Here is a 22,898-nt window from a genome sequence, read left to right as displayed (position 1 = left end):
CAAACCTCCAAACAACTTAGCAATTACTCAATACAGAATTGAATTTCTCATTAATTTGGTTAAATTGCAAATGTCTAAGTACATGTCTCAATGTCTCAGTACATCTTTGCAAATGATTAAGTACATGTAGCCTACGTTTAGCACAATTTCCAAGTGAATAGATCTTGTTGATCTAAACAGATTGTTGATTCTCAGTCTAATTGTTTTTCGCTCCAAAACGTCTCAGCGTAATTTCATTGTATAAGTCATCACATGCACAATAGTCTGTTCAATTGTCAAAATTACTCAAGAACATAATACCATGAATAACATTTGATAAATTCACAGTATTACAACAGACAGTCAGGTGAAACTAGAACTTTATTTTATCTATTCTTTGACCGGCTTTATTTACAGCACTGTAGGATGCATATAATTTACATTGGTTTTTGTTTCTGTGTTTATTTTACAGTATATTATGCTGCTTTTTACTTTGATGTATGGAAGTTATTTTATGTTTGTGAATGATAATTGCAATTACAATTTCCGGTAGTATGAGTGCAATGTGTGATGTCAAACCTTGGAGGCTAATCTTACCCTAAAATCCTATTTTATTCTGTTAGCTAGACAAAAAAAACAGTACAGTAACCATTGTCAATGAAGGACTGGGCTAAGACTGGTGGACATGAGGGATTTCAATGGTCCTCTGCCATAGTGACAAAACAACTAAACATTTTGACCTGCAGTGTTTAAACAATGACAAAAGGACTTTTCATTTTGGGGGCACTGACTGTTTGTATGAGAAAAGGAATTCGTTGTGACTGATGAGTTGTCTGTTTTGGGAGAGATATGACATTTTGCAGGTGTGCCATAGTGTTTTGCTAAACCATCTAGGTTATTTTGGCAAATGTATTTAAAGCTTTGAGAATGTCGTTTTTTCGAGAGATAGATGAGCCACAGCAATCGAGAAGGAAGTTTTCATTTTGGGGGCACTGACTATTTTTATGAGAAAATGATTTGGTTTTGAAGCTTGAGTTAACTGTTTTGGGTGAGATATGACCTTTTGAAGGTGATCTATGTAGTTGTGCTGAACCATATAGGCTATTTTACCAAATGCATTAAGAGCTTTGAGAATGTAATTTCTGTTTCAAGAATTGAGCCAAAGCAATGGAGAAAAACTGTAAAGAGTAGAGTGCCCCAACTAACAGTTGCAGCTCGCGCGTGTGTGTGTGTACGCGTGTACATGCGTGTGTGTGTGTGTGTGTGTTGGTGTGGGGGTAGGGGCTAATCTCAGCGGCGCCACCTTAAAAAAACAGTCTCGCGTACCTGTCAATCTAGACGAACCAGACAGACCCTGGCGCGCGGCCCTGTCGCGAGACCCACTACTTCATTGGCCGACAGCGGATTCCGTGTGAGACCTGACCGCCTATTGGCTGCAGCACGTCGAGACACTGACGCGCACGATGTCTCCCCTCTATTGTTATTGTGGCGTGCGCGAGGGGAGCAGACAGGATGCACGAGGAGACAGCGGGGCTGATGAAAGACTCAAACAACCGAGACATATCAAGCTAGCGCACCGTACCGTACCGGGAAAGACGTTAGCTTGGTCCGTTACCGGGCTCCAGGTCCGGTACCAGCGAGTGTAAACACAGACAGCGGCTCTGCTCAACGCGCACATCACGTACACACGTATCTTGAGTACAACTGCGACCTTTTTGTCTAACTTCTCCTCTCAACTCTGGCTAATGTGTAAGTACAAACTCGTTATCTCCATGTCTTGTTTCTCCTGCCCTCTCGAGCGTCGCGCCCACGACAGGCTGCCCGAGAATAGGAGGTGGGAGTCGAACAGTTAGCCCGTTAAATGGTGGCTTACTGTAACCTGCTTTCACCCGCTGCCCCAGTCTTTACACTGGCCTGCATCTGCTGCTCATCTCATCTCTCTCTCCGCTCAACTCGGAGCAGTCAGATCGATGAGTCCCGTTACCAATATGAATGGTTGTATTTCTGAGATTAGACGGATCTCGAGCATGTTGAGGGGGGGTCGGTTCTCCGGGATGTCAGGGAGGTGAATGCATGGCCTGCACTGTGCTCAGGTTCTGTGAGGCACATATGACCCGATCCCCACTATGCGAGCTTTCATTGGCAGCATGGGGCCCCCGGTTATCACATTGCCTTTCGACGTTGATCAATTAAGATAGTATGCGCATGCGTGTGTGTGCGCGCGCGCGCTCCAATGTTGAAAATTAGATACATACAAGCGACACGATAAGCTGTGAAGTCACTTAGTACACATTCACATACCGTGACCTAGGATACAGAGTATTCCCCATGATTGGATTGTTCTGATTATTTGATTCATTATTTTTATACATATTGTGCTCCTTCGAATATTATAAAATTGCAGGGAAGAAATGCCCAAGTTCTGAGAGATGAACTATACAGTCTTCATTCACACTGCAAGCTTTGCTCAATTCAGAGCTATTGCTCCGACACGATTTCCTTTGTTTGGCTTTTGACACATGAACCGGTCACTGCCCTGTACTGGACACGCCAAAAAGACTAATGCAATTAACACACAGCTGTGTATCAGACACACAAATGCAACCTGATGTCACATGCAATGACCTGTGGACAGGGAGTCACAGTACGGGTTGGTGGCTCCAAATCAATTAGCTGACGTAGTATATGGACAGGTCAAGAAGACTACTTACAGAAGGGCGAGTAAACCATGGATTCACAAAGACACAAAAAGCTAGATTCTGGAATGAACAATTCAGAAATGAAAGTGCCCTGATCAGACACAGGGCGCAAGCGCACAGGCCTCAGTTCAGTTGTCTCTAACATGAACGGAGCAGGCGAAATAACTTTGACTTTGGCAGTTAGTACATTGTTACAACATTGTTTTGTAGTTCCTCATAAACAAAATGTACTCCTTGTCAGTTCATGGAAAATAGTCTTTGTGGGCCGAATGCATTATTATTCCGTGATTCGGGCCACTGGTGGTGGGGCCTTCTTCCAAAAGACCGGTGGTCATGTGCCTAAACTTCACTGAGCTGGTTTGTTGTTTCAACTTGACAAGAAGTGAGCAGAAAGCTACGAGCCGTTGCTCTGTGCGTTAAACCTTCCATGTTTTTGGCTTGTGTGTGTGTGTGAATCAGGATAGTGGGGTTGTGCATTAAGCTCCTATATTAGACCTTATATCACACTCCAGGGGCCAAATAATAAAAGTCAGGCCCCTATGTGATCTCAACAAGCAGCATGGTGAGAGGGCCATGTTGGATAAGTTGAGAGGGGCCGACACCCAGGACAAACATCTTCAGGGCCCACTCCCCAAACACTTTATGCACATGTGAGGCCCCTCCCAACATATGAAGCCAATTCACATTTGTTTCTGAAATCCCATCTGTAAGACGCACCGTTATTTGTTGTCTTGATAGTACGTCGTCTCAAGTTAAAAACTGTGTTGCTGATAAAACATACCTGTTTATTTGTTCTATTTATCTTTAGCACCCTTAGAATCTCCTGTGTCCCATGCCTTAGATATCTTTAATAATTGGTTTGTGTGTTGCAGTAGGTTCCTTGGCCAGCAGACGATCCATTTAAATGTCGGTCCCTTTAGGTGGTTTATTCAAGTCATTTCCATTTTTGGAGAGCCCCAAATCACAAATCATAACCAATTTGCCTCAGGGGTCTTTATAATCTGTACACATGCAACCTGCTGGGACCCTCTCATCAGCCCAGGGATCCCTAAAATCCCTTTCAGGTTGTCCTCAATAGCACTCTGCTTGTAGCAGCATAGATTCTGGATTTGACAACGTGGAATCCTCTTTCAAGGCCGGCTGGACTGAGACGGTAGAAATGGGATAGGAATTGCATTTGAAATTTGACTAGACTATAATATTGTGATCTGGATACTCCAATAAAACAGATTTAGGCCTTGGTGTCTCCTTTGCAGTTACGCACCCCATCTAAAGGGAAAGGACTCGCCAGAACGTCTATGATAGTCCCCCATTGTACTTGGCTTGTTTTGCATTTCTTGAAAAGACTCCTTCAATGAGAGGATTGGCAGTTCGATCCCCAGCTCATGGGTGTCCATGTCCATGAGCGAATGTTAGTTCTTGATGGGCAGGTGTCCCTGTGTATGGTAGCTTCTGTTGTCAGTGTGAATGGGTAAATTATGTAGTTGGAATATTAGAATTTGATTTTGCCGCTAAAATAATGTCACCATTCTTGTGTTTTAAGGTAGTATTGCAACCTAAAATTTGGAGAAAGATTTCAACGCAACTGAAAGTCTTCAATAAATGTTGCATTTTCCCCCCTAACTGACGTCCACTAACTCTCGGTCTCCCCACTCTACTAACAGGGACTGATTCAGAGCTGGGCCATCATGATGCCAGTGAACTCTCTGGTCACTCATTGGCTGACCAACTTAATACCAGGTAAGGAGGACAGCCAATGGCCAACACTAAAGGCTGGAACATGCTTCTGGGTCTGCGTCTTGTGTCGACGGACTCGTTTCAATTCCCGGCTTAAAAAGGCTTGCACGTGTTGCAAAGCAATTCACCTCCAGAACACTAGGTGGAAAAACATTTTTTGTTGAAGACGACCTATAGAGTGACGTCTTTGTGTGTGGAAGTTGTTGGTTTGTTTATTTATTTATCAGAGACCTTTTTGTCCCGTGCGTCACCACTGCTGCTTTTCATTGCATTTTTGTCTCGGACATATTTGTCCCGTATTTTCCTCCACAACTTTGTTCACCCCTTGACCGGAAAACCTACGTTTACGGAGATCGGCGTCCACTATAAGAAGCCATCATCGCGTCCTTATAGTCCGCCAATGACGGGTTGTATCAGTGGTTATATTTCAGTTTTTTTCCGTCAAAAACTCTTCATACTAATTAATTCTCTCGTAAAAATGATTTGTTTTAATAATGGCGAAGAATTTAAGAATTATGCTATGAAACCAGAAATGTGAGACTCCTGAAAGGATGTAGTTAGCAGACCAATCACAGCCTTGCAGGCTGCGTGAGCTCGCGAAGCGTTTGACGCAAGTTTAGAAAAATTGGTTGACGCACGCAAGCACACAAGAGGGGGTGAAAAGGCAGCAAGGCGCTCTGTGTGTGCGTGTGTCCTTCCGTTTCTCTGAAAACGCAGAAGCATAAACTAGGCTTAAGAGCGAGGTAGCTATGAGCGCGTTAGGCCTTGGTCTGACTGAATGCATTAACTGAAGCCGTCCTGGCTCCACCACTCTGTGAAATAACTACAGTGTAATAAGATAATTACTGACTTTTCTATGTGTCGTTAGCAGAGGTGATATTATGGTGGCAGGTAGATTGAAGTCCAGCCTCACCCCATTCCATGGTCTTCCTCAGCAGAGTCTGGTGATTGTGGCTCCATATTTCCTGTATCCGGAGCATTAGGCTGTTGTGGTTCCCGGTCAAGAAGAAGAACAAGGCTGCCTAGTATTTGCAAATATGGACTTCTTTAAAATAAAAGTATAGCAGCTTGTTTAATACCTGCCCCAATTCAAAGTAACACTCTAAAATAAATAGAAAATGTCATCCATCGATCCATTCAATATGTTCCTATGCGTTAAAATGACGACATGTCAATGCTCACGCATTGTTACAGTGATGGCGGAGTCTGCCATGCACAGCAACCATTAGGATCTTAACCAAAGCACACACAGACAGATCAGTACATACCTTCAATATGCTACATGGGGGAGTCTTCTCCTGAATTGCGGTTCTTCCAGTTAAAGGATGACAATTAACCATATTACAGTGAAGTCATGAGCCTCAAATGATCAAAACTTTAGGAGGGGATTTTGACTGCATGGAAAAGGAAGTTATGGAGAGGAACACACACCATCACAGCTGGTAGAAGAGCATGATGTGATTGATGTGGGGAGACAAAGAATGGACACACCAGACTTATTGTTTTAGATACCATTTTAATATCTTGTGTAGCATGGTGCCTGTTATTTTTTTTAGTAACCACGCTTTTGTTATTTACAAAGTTTTTATCTCTAAGTTAAAATCCACAAGCGAATAGTGGCATTGTAACATGGCTCTTTTAGGCGATGCACATTTTAGGGGTGTTTTAAGCGCAGACAAGCTGTGACCCAGAAGTGGGGTTGTGGAAAGTCTGACATATAGCATCTTTTTCAACAGTACACTCTGAATGTCAAACTGGAAGGGGTGGTACAGATAATAAAAGGAAGACTAGAAGACTGCATTTTAAGGATTAGTGGTCATTAGATCAATGTCTTGTTCTTTTCATGGTTTTAAAATAAATGTCTTAAAAATCAAAAATCTCGTTTTCTGGTTAGCCTTGTCCTTTCAATATGATTATAACTCAGCTGTGTCCCCATATGTGTTTCAACACCTGTGTCCAGTCACCTGGACCACCTATTTCTAACTAGTGTACAGTGGGAGATTGTCAGGTGGATCAATCGGTCCAAATAAATGTCATTCAGTTGCTGCAAATAGTTTGAAATTGTGGCAATAGTGGCTCCCCCCCCTCCCCAGAGTTGTAGACCAGGGGAAACAGTGAACTGCGGTGTGCTTGGTGTGTGGGAAAAGCTGTCCAACATGGCCGTGTACCCAAGAAAGCCTGAAGGTCATTTCCAAAGCAAACACCCGGCACTTCAAAACAAGAACACATGATGATCATGTGCGCATGCCAACTGGGAAACAAGTTATTTCTAATGAGGAACACCACCAAGGGGTCTGAGAAAGCCCTCAGAGCTAGATACGTGGCCGCTGAACTGGTCACCAAATTCAAAAGCATGCTGTGGCAGAGACATAAATACTGCCCGTCTGAAAAGTAATGTAAGAAACGTGTTCAGAGAAGGTTCAGAGCCCTGGAGTAGTGATATGTCAGAGCAGTCAAAGGGGCGGCTGTCCACTATCCCTAGACGCTTACGCATTGTTCAACACATTTCATTCCCATCTCTTTTTCCTGGTGCTTCACGTAACAGGCCCGTCTCCTGTGTCTCGTGTCCGCAGCATCATGTCAGTGAACCCTCCGAGCAGCAATGACGCCTGCCTCAGCATCGTCCACAGCCTCATGTGCCACCGGCAGGGGGGGGAGAACGAGGGCTTTGCTAAGCGGGCCATCGAGAGCCTCGTGAAGAAGCTGAAGGAGAAGAAGGACGAGCTGGACTCGCTCATCACCGCCATCACCACCAACGGTGTCCATCCCAGCAAGTGTGTCACCATCCAGAGGACACTGGACGGCCGGCTTCAGGTCAGGGCGCCTCTCACAGCACTTCTAGGTTCCCCTCTTATATACCTCTTGAACAGTGGTGCCAGGAACGCGTCACTCTATTCTGACCACCTTTTTTGTCATTAAGAGTAAAATGTATATTTGATTTCTTGTGTCTCTGGGAGTGAAGCCACGTACATGCGACAATCACGTCATGTTTTCATCATGAGGGTCACGTGTACATACATAGACCTACCTGGAGGAGGAGAGAGATGCTATTTTGATCACTTTGATCACTATTTTGAGTATTTGTCAGCTAAAGATGGAAATATCAAGGTTCATTGTACACTCTGTGCTGGTGGCGACAAGTGCTATTGAGCCAGTGTCCGTATATGCGCACACACGTACAAGTGGACAGACATCTACCCGTCGCCGGAGTGCGTCCGGCCCGCCGGGTGACACCCACGCCGTCAATGACCCGTCAGCCGTACCGTTAGCCGGTCGGATGGTCAGCAGCACTGCAAACCGGGGGGGGGGGGGGGGCGTTAAAATATAGGCTATATGGCCGGACAATTACTGCAGAAGTGAAGTGGAGAAGACAGCCAGGGGGGTTGTGTTGTGTCACCTGGAAGAGAAAGGAAGGCGAGGAGGCTTGATCTGGGAAGTATATATATTAGGGCCGGGACTCGATTAAAAATATTAATCTAATTAATTAGAGGCTTTGTAATTAATTAATCGCATTTTAATCGCATAAATATTTGACCAGAGAACAGTGAGAAATAATTTTTTTCACATGGATTTTTATTTTTGTTCAACCAATTCCAGCAGACAAGTGTAGCAATAGCATATTTAGAAATATAGTACTTTCAGAAATTCAGGTAGTCTATAGGTAAGTAGACCTTCTGTAAACTATGCTTTTTTAAGTAGACCAATACTTTCAAGTACATTCAGAAGATTGGTTATTTTTTCAGACGTGGACTGAGTTACCCTGGTCCTTAAACCAGTCATCTGGTGCAGTGTGGGTTGGGTGTGGGTCCTTGTACTCGGAGTCCACGCTAGCTGCTAATTGTTTTGCGTTGAGGTGATACTTGAGGCTCGATGTGCTGCGGTGATATGTAAATTCCTTGTTGCATAGCTTGTACACAACCATGCTCTTATCGACCGTATCCGTTTGTTTTTTATAATAAAATTTCCCATTCACGGGGCCAACCGACACGGTCTCGTCAGCTTCTTCGTTCATGTTCACTGTGGTTTGTTGTTGTCTGAAGTCATGAACGTTAGTTGGTGCTCCAGTATAATCGGTCCGCCGAAATCCAGTGAGAAACGTTCCGCGGTGCAAAAAATAAGTGTAAAAATGCGTAAAAAATGTTTAATGTGTTATTTTTTGTGTAATTAATTAATCTTAATTCACATTGTAATTAATTAATCGTAATTAACGCGCTAAAGTCCCGGCCCTAATATATATGTTTGAGCTCACATTGTCCTAAGGCAAAGCTCAACCTGGACTGGTCACCAGGCCATCAACATACTCAATTTATAGTCATTTGATCAGGCTCAGCTGCATGTCTATGTCTAGTGTGGGGGGAGAAAACCCAGTGGCAGCAACCATCCAAACTCTTGTTGAGCTATGGGATCATTAGTTATGTAGGAGCCGGGGATCAAATGCTCTGATTGGATGGACAGTTGCCTAACGATTACATTACATTTTGATTCAGAATATTAAAACCAATACAAAAACTATGGTCCTTGCAATCCCATTGAATGTGTTGTCACCGGTTAGATTACAATACCATCTTCAATCTCTGAGAAACTACGTCAGCATTCATCACTACAGTGTCCAGTTAATGTAACTAAAGTTTGTAATTCCCTCAATATAATGTCATCAGTTGCATAAGTTGGGAAGGTATATAAGAAATACATGCCTGGATCTTGGAACAATGTAACGGGACCTCTTCATAAACAAGCCATAAATCCAGTTGTATGCATCTGGAAGCATAGACAGCTGCTTGAGGAGTTGTCATATAATGTTTATCTCTTTTATCAACTTTGGCGTTACACAAAACATTAGCACTCTCTATCCACTGTGAATAGGACTTTTAAAGGTACAACCCTCTGCTGAATGAATAGGTAACACAATACAATGATACGACAGAGAACACAATCGTTGTGTAACATCTGGGGTGCTGGGAACGCACATGGGTCTGGGTTCTAGTAGCGCTAAAGATGCTGTGTTTCCTCCTCAGGTGGCAGGGAGGAAAGGTTTCCCTCATGTCATTTATGCACGGCTGTGGCGCTGGCCTGACCTCCATAAAAATGAACTCAAGCATGTCAAGTTCTGCCAATACGCCTTTGACCTCAAGTATGACAATGTATGTGTCAACCCCTACCACTATGAAAGGGTGGTGTCGCCAGGCATCGGTAGGACGTCTTTTTTTAATCACTGACAAATATTTGTAGTTCTATTGTTCAGCAGATCTTATGTGTTCATCTCATGTTGTCTCATGTCGTTTTCTCTAACAGTTGGTCTCAGCCTTCAAAATACAGGTGAGTTCCATCCTGCACCACCTTATCATTTAACCTCTTAAAACCCACCCACTTTTTAAAAGACTATATCTCTGCAACCTTAGGGTCTATTTGAATCATTTTTTCTCATGTGTTAGAAGGGAAGATTTGTCCAGATGTGTAAATAGTAGTGTATTTGTTACTGGTTAAGGATGTTTACCACTTATTATAAAGGCTGCCCTGTGGAAGTCACCAGCTGGTATACACTGCCATTCCAACCTATCCGCATGGTCATAACATCACCTAGAACCGCCCAGGATGATCTGAACGGAGCACAGGAAGTAGATGAAGGTATCCTCACAATCTGATCATGTTTTATATCCTCTGGTGCAGCAGCACCAGGCAGCCTGATCAAAGAGGAGTATATCCATGACTGCATACAGATGGACCTCCCACCCGGCATGCCTCTGTCTGACCATCAAGCCGCCATGAAGCTGCCTCCCCCAGACCACTATGGCCAGCCCTTGCATCCCCCTCAGCTGTCCTCTGAACCTCATGGACCACCACCTGTCACCAGATACACCAACCTGCCGGTCTCACCCAAAGGTACTGCAGTTTTTGAAGTGAGCTCAACAGATTCTCCCCATTGTCCCACTCAAAGGCTCCTCATGTGACCAGTCCACTCGAGGAGGACTGTGCAGTCAAACATGGGCACTAATTGCATTTGGATGACAAGATTTCTCTCTGAGAATGAGCTGAAAGAGAAATGTGCTTTTCATGACATCAAAAGAAATGCTTTGATTGAAATTCCCATTAGGAGGTGGTTCAAAATCCAATAATGTTAAATGGTAGGGAAGTGTGGGGTCCACTAATCAGCCAGGACCTGCTAAAATGGTTAAATAACCTGCCTAAAGCTCGGATTGGCCAACTAACTCAAGATTTTATTTTAAAATCAAGGATTACATTTTCGAAACGGCTCCTGTTAAAACAGAGGTTTGGCAGATAGGAAGACAATTAACACCCAGTAGCTCCTGTACCTGTGACTACAGTGTGTGGATGAGGGTGCCCGATGGACACACGTGTAAGACAGAGAGAGACCCTGACCCGTCCCTCTGTCCTCCTTCAGTCTCTGGCTCCATGGTACCACTGCAGGGCGGACACGGCGACGGCCGTCTCCAAACCGCATCGCCGCAGGCTCCAGTGATGACCTCGGCGCCACGACCTCCGACCCCAACTCAACCCCCTCTTCAGCAACAGGCTGCGCAGCAAGCCTCACAGCCCCCCCACCAACAGCCCTCCCTACCTCCTTCTCACACGCATGGACAGAACGGTTACAGCAGCAGCAAACACTCTCAGGCTGCCTTCCACAGTGAGGCCTCACACACACAAAAACATCACACTCAGTTCTTTTTGTATGGCCCAAAGGCACGAATGACAAACGATCCTGTGAGCATCACATCAGCACAGCAAACAAAAGGAAGAGTAACAACAAAAAGATGTTTAATATGGAAATGATGTATACACTGATAGTATTAAGCAGAATACTGATGGGAAAATCCCTATTGATAATAATAACAGCAGTAATGGATAAAGTAGATTAACAATGATCACAAAAGCAGTTATGGCGTCAGAAATAGTCATGGGAATGACAGCAGGGCCATTAACATATACACGGATATTCTTTGAAACCAACATTGTGTTTTCCGACCCAGGGAATGGGAAATGTAAGCAATTGCTGCATAATGCAGAAACATAATTATTATTACTTATTGTATTATCTATGTATTTTGAACCTCAAACAATCATAATGATTTGATGAATCTTAGCAAGCTTCAGCGAGGCAGTGCATTATATATGTTGTATATGTTTCATTTCTCCTAAAAAGTCAAAATACATTTTTTTAAATTTGAGACATGATTTTGTTGTTATGAAACAAACTAAAGGAAATCCTCTTTTGTGCTCGTAAAGTCAAAGGCTGACCCAGTGCTCATTGTTTTCTTCTCTGCAACTCAGCCGTTTGGACAGGCAGCAGCACAGCCTCCTACACGCCCATAGGACCCCAGCAGAACGGCCGTGGTCATCATCCAACCCACCACTGTAAGATATGCTTCAAAACCAGAGTCACCTTCGCCGCATCATCAAATACAGAGTAGATCCAAAGTGGGGGGGGGGGGGGCAACTGGCTGGCCTGTGTATCTGAGATGGGGGTGAGACAATGAGAAGTCGAGTATTGGCCCATCAGCCTTGATTCATTCATTCATCCAAACTGAAGTTACGCCAATACTGGATTATTATTATTATTATTACTGTGTGTGTGTTTTGGCGCATTCTATGATCTAAATCAGATCAATTTAGACTTTTGGTCAGAACGATCAAAAGGCCGTAGTAGTAAAAGCTTGAGGGTTCATCAGAAGATCAAACTGCACCCAGCATAATTTATATAATAGATTATTCTACATTGGCTCACTTTTTATACCGGTGTGCATACCTGCAGGAATGATTTGGCATGAAATATTAATTTGAGTGCAAAGTGTCCACATGCACAAACAGAGAGCTTCTGTCAATGTCCATCCCAGTGTGGAATCAGCAGAAATTTGTTCATTCTTTGATAGTGGTACTGTCTTGAGTTCTCTTTGTAGTGACGCCGACAACACATCCATTAGTAGCATGAGGTCTGAAGAGTGAGCACGTAGACTTCACTTCAGCTTTGTGGACTCATGTACTTCTACCTGTGCTTTCAGGGCCTCAGCATCACGGCTCGGCCTCTTTCCCTCCTTCTGTGTCCAACCATCCAGGTTAGAGATGATTATGCTGGCACAATGGATCTTAGCTTTATAAGAGATGCGCTGCTGCATATCTTGTTTATCAAGTATTTGGACTGTGACATCAATTTTTATGCATTATTTGGACAGTATTGGACTGCAGGAAGTAGTATAGTGCTCTAATAATGGCGTCATAAAGTACGTTTGAATAGAAACTGGAGAAATTGAGCTGTTCTGAAACATGTGGTTTATACATTATACAGTAATGTACATAAATATAGATTTTAGATTGTGTCACAGTCCAAATGCATACGTCTGTATACGTCATCACTATTTACATTGTAGTTGTCTACGTTGTCATTTGCCATAGAGACAATACTACATTTCTGTAAAGATTGGAAAGGTATAGTCTGCTCCTGTTGCCATGGTTATGTGGACAATGGCTGCCACACTGTGTGTCAGGACATTTGACCCGGAGGTTTGCCCCCCCACACTCACTCTCTTTTCACTGCAGGACCAGAGTTCTGGTGCTCTATCTCCTACTTTGAAATGGACGTTCAGGTGGGCGAGATGTTCAAGGTGCCGTCCAGCTGCCCCATTGTAACCGTGGACGGTTATGTCGACCCGTCGGGGGGGGATCGCTTCTGCCTGGGACAGCTTAGTAACGTTCACCGCACGGACGCTAGTGAAAGAGCCAGGTGAGTCTCTCACACAGAAATGTAGTGCATGTTGATTTTATATTAGCCTAGCACCTAAATCTGCAGTTTACGGACTCCCTCTCTGTACCTAAGTGGCCGTTGAGGGGCAGCGTGTGGAAGGCCATGATTATGAATACAGACAACACACAGTCAGAATGACGAGCAAAATACACAGAACACTTACAAAAGTCTCATACAAAAGCTTTGACCATGTGATGCACTTGGGCTGCAGACCAATAAGTAGAATGATATGTCTGCGGCTGCTCTGATGCACGCCATGTGAAGCGGTCCCATGGCAGCATACTTCCTGCCTGATCAGCACGTGTTCCACAGGGGTAGAATGAAACACATAACTGTATATTAATGTTGCATCATCGTCCAGGGTTTGATTCCAGCTGTGGGACCTTTGGTGCATGTCACACTCCTCTCTCTAACCACAAGCCCCGTTAGCCTTCACACTGCCATCCAGCAACAAAGTACTTTTTTACCATACATAAAGGGCACCTGCTTCATGTTGCAGGTTGCATATAGGCAAGGGTGTGCAGCTGGAGTGTCGCGGAGAGGGCGACGTGTGGATGCGCTGTATGAGCGACCACGCTGTGTTTGTACAGAGCTACTACCTCGACCGGGAGGCGGGCCGAGCACCGGGCGACGCCGTGCACAAGATCTACCCCGGAGCCTACATCAAGGTCTGGATCGTCCACCCTCTAGCTTTAGACTCTAGAACTACTCAGTTGATCTAAGAATCCCAGTGAGTAGCACAGCTTCTAGTTAGCATTAGCCATTGTGAGCTGTTCTGAGTGTATGTGTGTGATGTTGCGTGTTGGGCAGGTGTTCGACCTGCGTCAGTGCCACAGACAGATGCAGCAGCAGGCGGCGACGGCGCAGGCTGCTGCTGCTGCACAGGCAGCTGCCGTGGCAGGAAATATCCCCGGGCCAGGCAGCGTCGGAGGCATCGCACCTGCAGTTAGTAAGTGTTGTGAACGCTTCCTTGATATATGAAACACAATGAATATTAAACACAACAAGAGGCCGCTTTGCAATGCCAAGTGTACGGGAAACCACCTCCGGAACGTGTACAGTATGAAGGAGCTTACAGACACGGACGGGTGAGTGCTGTGGCAGGAAGGCGGCCTCAAATGCACAGTTTCAAAAACAAAAACAGACTTTAATAGTCAAAATTCCAACTCAAAAATCCAAAAGGCAAAGAGGAAAAAAAACACAGACGAGACGGGGACCAGGAACTTACAAGACTCGAGAGTAAACAGATGACATGAAGACCACCGACTATATTCATGCAGACTGAAAACGTACATATATATATATATATACACTCACCGGCCACTTTATTAGGTACACCTGTCCAACTGCTCGTTAACACTTAATTTCTAAGCAGCCAATGACATGGCGGCAACTCAGTGCATTTAGGCATGTAGACATTGTCAAGACAATCTCCTGCAGTTCAAACCGAGCATCAGTATGGGGAAGAAAGGTGATTTGAGTGACTTTGAACGTGGCATGATTGTTGGTGCCAGAAGGGCTGGTCTGAGTATTTCAGAAACTGCTAATCTACTGGGATTTTCACGCACAACCATCTCTAGGGTTTACAGAGAATGGTCCGAAAAAGAAAAAACATCCAGTGAGCGGCAGTTCTGTGGGTGGAAATGCCTTGTTGATGCCAGAGGTCAGAGGAGAATGGCCAGACTGGTTCGAGCTGATAGAAGGGCAACAGTGACTCAAATAACCACCCGTTACAACCAAGGTGGGCATAAGAGCATCTCTGAACGCACAGTACGTCGAACTTTGAGGCAGATGTGCTACAGCAGCAGAAGACCACACCGGGTGCCACTCCTTTCAGCTAAGAACAGGAAACTGAGGCTACAATTTGCACAAGCTCATCGAAATTGGACAATAGAAGATTGGAAAAACGTTGCCTGGTCTGATGAGTCTCGATTTCTGCTGCGACATTCGGATGGTAGGGTCAGAATTTGGCGTCTACAACATGAAAGCATGGATCCATCCTGCCTTGTATCAACGGTTCAGGCTGGTGGTGGTGGTGTCATGGTGTGGGGAATATTTTCTTGGCACTCTTTGGGCCCCTTGGTACCAATTGAGCATCGTTGCAACGCCACAGCCTACCTGAGTATTGTTGCTGACCATGTCCATCCCTTTATGACCACAATGTACCCAACTTCTGATGGCTACTTTCAGCAGGATAATGCGCCATGTCATAAAGCTGGAATCATCTCAGACTGGTTTCTTGAACATGACAATGAGTTCGCTGTACTCAAATGGCCTCCACAATCACCAGATCTCAATCCAATAGAGCATCTTTGGGATGTGGTGGAACGGGAGATTCGCATCATGGATGTGCAGCCGACAAATCTGCGGCAACTGTGTGATGCCATCATGTCAATATGGACCAAACTCCCTGAGGAATGCTTCCAGCACCTTGTTGAATCTATGCCACGAAGAATTGAGGCAGTTCTGAAGGCAAAAGGGGGTCCAACCCGTTACTAGCATGGGGTACCTAATAAAGTGGCCGGTGAGTGTATATTTGTTGTTATTTCTTAGAATTGATGCTGAAAATGTTAGCTGTTAGCTCTCAGTAGCTGCACAAACTAGGCTAACGTTAGCTAGTGTGTACGTAAAAGGAGGAGCTTGAGTGTATTTATTCATTAAATTATACATTTTTAGACCACCAATACATGTTTCCTCTCACACCCCCCACTTTGGGAATCCCTGGTGTAGACCGAGGAGCTCAGCATCTCAAGAGGGACAGGTGGTGGTGGTAGCATCATGCTGTAGGGATGCTTCTCTTCAGCAGGTAAAGAGAAACTAGTTAGAATTGAGGGAAAGATGGATGGGGCCAAATACAGGGCAATCCTTGAAGAATCTGATGCAGTCTGCAAAAGACTTGAGACTGGACCAGAGGTGTGTGATCTTCCAGCAGGACCTTAAACATACAGCCAGACCCACAATGGAATTGTTTAGATCAAAGCATGTTCATGTTTTAAAATGGCCCAAAGACCAGACATCAATCCAATTAAGGATCTATGGCAAGATTTTGAAATTGCTGTTCACAGATGATCTCCTTCCAATCTGACTGAGCTTCAGCTTTTTTGCCAACAAGAATGACTAGATGTGCAGAGCTGATGGAGACAAACCTCAAGAGACTTGCAGCGAAAAGGGTTTTTAGTATTAACTCAGGGGGGTTAACCCTTATGCATCCAACAGATGTCATTTTTTTTGTTCTCGTTATTGTTTGTGTCACAATAAAAGGTAAATTGCACATGAAAGTACACTGCATGAAATGAGAGCAGCGTGTATCCTTTTTTGATTTTCCATGCTCCCCCACAGGCCTGTCGGCAGCGGCGGGGATCGGCGTGGACGACCTGAGGCGCCTGTGCATCCTGCGGCTCAGCTTCGTGAAGGGCTGGGGACCCGACTACCCGCGGCAGAGCATCAAACACACGCCCTGCTGGGTGGAGGTCCACTTGCACCGTGCGCTGCAGCTTCTGGATGAGGTGTTGCACACCATGCCATTGGCAGACCCAGGGCCTGCTAACTGAGGACGTAACCGTGTTTAAATTCCAATCTGGATTCTATGAATGTGCACACACATGCTGCCAAAAATGCTATCTAATTGTTACACAACTCAAATCAATGAAAAACCTGGTGTTGGTGGTGTTTCCGAGGCTTTACTCTCTAATCTGAAGTAGAAGTAGAAGGTAAAGCTTCTGACCAACTTAGGACCAACTGTCCTAAAGACATTGGATGCATTGTAGAAACCCAGCTCCCTGATTTGCAATCTGGAGTCTTTAGAATAGCACGAGTGTTCTATACATTCACTCATTGAAGAGAAGAGAAACTGCATACTTCTGGAGATGCTGTGAGTAAATTCAGACTGAACACAGACAACATCACAGTTCTCTGTAAATGGTTTCAACAACAGAAGCGATGTAGAAGGATTAAGGAAACCTGTTTTCTGTCATCTGTGTGCTCGTGCTGCGCTCTTCACTGTATGTTGATATAAACTGTTAGCATTGTAGCTGTTTAGCCCTCGTATTATGCTCAGCCCAAGCTGTAGTATTTTTGTACCAAAAAGCCAAAAACATTTAGCTTTAAAGTAGTATTGTTGTACTTTGTATTGAAACAGTGCTGCCCTGTATGTAACCAAATGGTTGGTGTAAATCAGCAAAGCCAAAATACCTCATAACTACAGTGCAAGGTCACATTCTGTTTTACGCCTAAAGCGCACACACTGAAGTCAATCAACGGAGCCCTTTGATTGGACGGTGGCTACATCACTCCCTACGCTTTGTATTTATTGAGCTTTAGAATGTACCGTGCTGTGATGTGGAGGAGCTAGATGAGTGAACTGATAATGTGAGACTGTGGAACCTTATTTAACTCAACACAAGCTGCACGGATCCATGCAGTGTGCTGTGGGTGGTCCTCTGCGCTGCAACCAAACCACATGTTAATGCTGTTCTTGCGCTAAAATAAGGCTTTTATTCCCATCAAACTAATTTCATCATTCAGGCTTGATTTTTTTTTAAACATTCAGATAAAATAGCAATTTTCTTATTTTGAAATAAAGGCTAAATGAGAAGAGAATTGAAACCATAAGCAGCATAATATTATTGGTTACTTGTGATTCCAGTTACATGAGGTGATATTACGTCTGTAACTATTGGAATACCTGTGTGCTATCTTACCTGGGCTCCAATGGGTTGACTATACAAAATTCTTTTTACCACTACACTCCACTAAAGTTCCATCAAGTTAGTGAACTCTAGAAGTCTGTCTGAAGTGAAAGGCATTGCTGATTGCTAGCTTCTGATCTGTTAGTTAAGCAGAGAAGTGGCTGCCAGCAGTCATTACTTTAATGTTAATGTAACGCTAATAAAGCTCCAAAGTAACATAAAATATTGTTATGGTTTCAACAAAGTTATTAATATTACATGAACATTGAAGGCCCTCCAAACCAATCCAGTGTAAAAGTAATAATGTGTAAATGTAAACATGCTTATGAGGTCGCATATTTACGTGACATCGTGTCAGGAGCTACATGAACATTTACTCAGTGTCAGTCCTTTCAGTAAAGGAAAGTAAAACAATCCACATCTCCATCAGTAATGTCATCCAGTCGGAGAAAACCGTTTTGCACAGCAGAGAAGATCAAGCAACATTCTGATGCAAAGTACATAACGCTAGCTTGTGATGACAGCGGCATACTTTTTGCAATGAGTCCATCTGGGTTCATCGAGGGGATCCACGTAGTCCATCACCTAACAAACCTCACCCTAGTTAACCAGAGAAAATGGACAATCAGAGGATCGGCGGTCCGATCCCTGGCCTTGTGGTGTCCATGTTGGTGTGTCCTTGGGTAAGACACTGCATGGCTGGTAGTTACTGGTGTCACTGTGCGTGCTAGCTCCTGTCATCAGTGTGTGAATGGATGAATGGTGTAGTGATTAAAAGCTTTGAGACACACAAATAGTGGACATTTATCTTGACTAAAAGGAGACTACAATACAAAGACAATCAAAGGCTGTTTCAGTCACTCACACATTTAAAACTCGACCCAGGTAAGAGCCAGGATTGGTTCCTGCAATTACATACCCAAAGATGCAAAGGGTAAAGTTTATGAATACTGGATTGTCCATATGTAATTTTGTTCTACGTTTAAGAGCTGCTGGTAAACATGGCCAGTGGATGAGCTTTACATTTATCCACTCTATTAAAGGTCCAGTGTGTAGCATTTCTGGGGATTTATTAGCCGAATCCTATTCTTGTCCAATGAACTGTTGTGCTGTCAGACTGGACTTAAGGAACATGAGCATCAGCGAGAGCTTTTCACATTTTGTCCTTCCAAAACCATGGTTACGCTAATGGCAGTTGCCCATAAGGCCGTCTTATCATGATGGCGTCACTTGGCGGCTCACTGCTGGCAGGGGAGGAAGCCAGTCGGTTCTCCAAATCCTACACACTGTCTCCTTAAGAGCATCCTGTACAGAGAGTGGCCATTACTGGCCATGGAGACCACCTTTTAGGGACCCACAGTCCTCGCTCTGCGCAGCAATGCAGTCCAACCTGTTATGGGTCTTAGGATTCCAAATGAACTCCCTTTAGTGTTTCCATAGTGTTCTGCTGGCTGTAACAGGGTTCCGTTCCGTGGATTGTAGGCTTTTAGCCAGAACCAAACACGTTGAATAATCTCTTACCTCAGTAGGTATTTATGTTTGGAAGAACATCTGTAGGAAAATAAGAATGTATCTTTTTAAGCCAAAACCCAGAACAGCGTGCACACCTCAGACGTACATCTCACCTTGTACAAGTGACTCACATGGAAGGAGGACCCAGACAGGCCCACAGTGAACCGGGTGTTGGATAGCTGGAAAGAGACGTACTGTACAAACCAACGGCTGGAGTTAATGTCAAAAGGTACAAACTTTGGGTGAATCCGAGTGTGCTACTCTGGGAATCTTGGTTGTTTGATATTTTTCATCTGATTGAGCTGCTTAACAAAGATCAGCCATATGCATATTTGTGATTTGTGCCTTTTGTTATTGACCGTAGACACACCAACACTGGAGTGAAAGACACGCTACAAATGAAGATGGATGTTACACGTTGTGATTTGGTTTCCCGCTGTGTCTGTGGTCCCCTCAGGTATCTGTGTGGCTCATTGAAGGTTTCTCAATGGCTCAAACTGGTGGATAGAAAACCTACTGTCAAAGCACTCACCATGCCTGAGTAGTTTATTTATTGCCTTAGTCTTTTGTGAGTGTCAAATATGAACGAGTATGCTTTGCACTGTTTTAATATTAGCATGGACAACCCAAATAGATGTCACGTGGTCTGTTCTCTTCCATATTCAGGGAGGTGCACGTGTTCAAGTAGGCTTTTGCAGATAATGAGCAACTCATCATCATCTTTAGCAGCATCATCATCATCATCAAAGGTCCCCACCTCTCTCCAATCAAATCACATCTCCGCCATGATGTGTCCAGATGTGCGTTGCACTCATCTATGTGTGCGTCCTTAATTAATATACCAATGTGGGGACAGCTAACGTCTAGCTAGAACTTCATTGTGCCACAGCCTGTCAGCAGGCGTCGGGTTTCTCCTCTTATCTGACCGCTGTCTGCGATACAAACGCCATAATCCAACAAGCGTTTTCATTTTCACACGCTCTAATGGGGGTTATATGACCATATCAAAACGAAAAAGAAAAGCTTCTTATCATTTTCTTATATTGTCTACTATACAAATTGAAAATGAAAACTCAATACAAACAACGTGCCTGGTTATTGGTGTCACCAAGGTTGTCCCCTCACTCGTTGTCTGCAGCTGGGACCTCACAGCCACCTCACCTACGCTGGCGTTAAAAGAAATAACACACACAGGGGACGCCCTGACTGACTGCACAGTGTGTAGTATAAGTGCACGCTGTTTTTATTTTTGCATCTGAATATTGTCCACTGCACAATAGATTATGCTTTATCAAATCAAATGAATTTCCATTTCAAATTGTTAGAAAATTGCATTTTTATTCTGATTCTGACTCAAATGTTGCTTGCGTAAATCCTATTTAAATATTCTAATTTTATTTGACATTTGCATATGGTCAATGTGCATATGGTCGTATAACACCCATAGCAAGTGATGATGAATGAAGGATTATTGCATTTTTATTTGTCTCTAAATATCAAATGGAAAATGATTGTATAATTACTTTTCACCGTTAGGTTTTTTTGTAACAATTAGGTAATCGTTTCCAAGGGAGTCTCATAGAAAGGACGGCTTACTAAAGGGAAACAACTGAATTATAATCCTTTTTTTCATTTGTAGAGGAATAGGATTGATTGTCACATCTTTGGTTTGATAGTATGAATACAGTAAAATATGTATCAGTCATTAAAATACATTATATAAATAATAATAATAAAAACACTTGAAAATGGAAGGAACACTTTGACGGATCCATGCAATGATTTTAATGTGGTGGTGCAGATGTTTGGCCTGCACACACACAGAAACACACACACACTGTCCTAAACATGAATGACAGCACCCCACAGAAGACACATTACAGTTTTTCTCTATTGGTTTGGCTCATTTTTTGAAACAGAAATGACATTCTCAAAACAACATGGACAAACCTGCAAACAACTTAGCAATTTCTCAATACAGAATTGAATTTCTCATTCATTTGGTTAAATTGTAAATGTCTAAGTACATGTCTCAATGTCTCAGTACATCTTTGCAAATGATTAAGTACATGTAGCCTACGTTTAGCACAATTTCCAAGTGAATAGATCTTGTTGATCTAAACTGATTGTTGATTCTCAGTCTAATTGTTTTTCGCTCCAAAACGTCTCAGCGTATTTTCATTGTATAAGTCATCACATGCACAATAGTCTGTTCAATTGTCAAAATTACTCAAGAACATAATACCATGAATAACATTTGATAAATTCACAGTATTACAACAATTGACAGTTAGGTGAAACTAGAACTTTATTTTATCTATTCTTTGACCGTCTTTATTTACAGCACTGTAGGATGCATATAATTTACATTGGTTTTTGTTTCTGTGTTTATTTTACAGTATATTATGCTGCTTTTTACTTTGATGTATGGAAGTTATTTTATGTTTGTGAATGATAATTGCAATTACAATTTCCGGTAGTATGAGTGCAATGTGTGATGTCAAACCTTGGAGGCTAATCTTACCCTAAAATCCTTTTTTATTCTGTTAGCTAGACAAAAAAAACAGTACAGTAACCATTGTCAATGAAGGACTGGGCAAAGACTGGTGGACATGAGGGATTTCAATGGTCCTCTGCCATAGTGACAAAACAACTAAACATTTTGACCTGCAGTGTTTAAACAATGACAAAAGGACTTTTCATTTTGGGGGCACTGACTATTTGTATGAGAAAAGGAATTCGTTGTGACTGATGAGTTGTCTGTTTTGGGAGAGATATGACCTTTTGCAGGTGTGCCATAGTGTTTTGCTAAACCATCTAGGTTATTTTGGCAAATGTATTTAAAGCTTTGAGAATGTTGTTTTTTCGAGAGATAGATGAGCCACAGCAATCGAGAAGGAAGTTTTCATTTGGGGGCACTGACTATTTTTATGAGAAAATGATTTGGTTTTGAAGCTTAAGTTAACTGTTTTGGGTGAGATATGACCTTTTGAAGGTGATCTATGTAGTTGTGCTGAACCATATAAGCTATTTTACCAAATGCATTAAGAGCTTTGAGAATGTAATTTCTGTTTCAAGAATTGAGCCAAACCAATGGAGAAAAACTGTATTCTGTTAGCTAGACAAAAAAAACAGTACAGTAACCATTGTCAATGAAGGACTGGGCTAAGACTGGTGGACATGAGGGATTTCAATGGTCCTCTGCCATAGTGACAAAACAACTAAACATTTTGACCTGCAGTGTTTAAACAATGACAAAAGGACTTTTCATTTTGGGGGCACTGACTGTTTGTATGAGAAAAGGAATTCGTTGTGACTGATGAGTTGTCTGTTTTGGGAGAGATATGACCTTTTGCAGGTGTGCCATAGTGTTTTGCTAAACCATCTAGGTTATTTTGGCAAATGTATTTAAAGCTTTGAGAATGTCGTTTTTTCGAGAGATAGATGAGCCACAGCAATCGAGAAGGAAGTTTTCATTTGGGGGCACTGACTATCTTTATGAGAAAATGATTTGGTTTTGAAGCTTGA

The 22,898-nt window shown here is 43.2% G+C and overlaps 1 protein-coding gene across 4 annotated transcripts; it reads left to right on the top strand.

Annotated features, from left to right (window-relative positions):
- Positions 1 to 1,212: 1,212 nt before the first annotated feature.
- smad10a (SMAD family member 10a) lies at positions 1,213 to 21,675 on the top strand. Of its 4 annotated transcripts, none has more exons than XM_037473412.2 (13): positions 1,213 to 1,728; positions 4,343 to 4,418; positions 6,989 to 7,229; positions 9,431 to 9,605; positions 9,708 to 9,731; positions 10,086 to 10,295; positions 10,816 to 11,058; positions 11,703 to 11,786; positions 12,431 to 12,484; positions 12,966 to 13,149; positions 13,670 to 13,838; positions 13,981 to 14,119; positions 16,510 to 21,675. In XM_037473412.2, exons 1-13 carry the CDS (start codon positions 1,725 to 1,727, stop codon positions 16,719 to 16,721), a joined length of 1,815 nt encoding a protein of 604 aa, XP_037329309.1. In that variant the 5' UTR covers positions 1,213 to 1,724; the 3' UTR covers positions 16,722 to 21,675. The 4 variants fall into 4 exon arrangements, with proteins under 4 accessions (XP_037329309.1, XP_037329311.1, XP_037329310.1 ...); XM_037473414.2 differs by having other exon boundaries at positions 1,214 to 1,728; positions 10,083 to 10,295; positions 13,761 to 13,838; positions 16,510 to 16,684; XM_037473411.2 differs by having other exon boundaries at positions 1,215 to 1,728; positions 10,083 to 10,295; positions 16,510 to 21,674.
- The last annotated feature ends 1,223 nt before the right edge of the window (positions 21,676 to 22,898 follow it).

This window comes from Pungitius pungitius, chromosome 17 (genome assembly GCF_949316345.1).
Source record: "Pungitius pungitius chromosome 17, fPunPun2.1, whole genome shotgun sequence".
In the NCBI taxonomy this organism is placed as follows: domain Eukaryota; kingdom Metazoa; phylum Chordata; class Actinopteri; order Perciformes; family Gasterosteidae; genus Pungitius; species Pungitius pungitius.
This window is presented reverse-complemented; position numbering and strand designations above follow the sequence as displayed.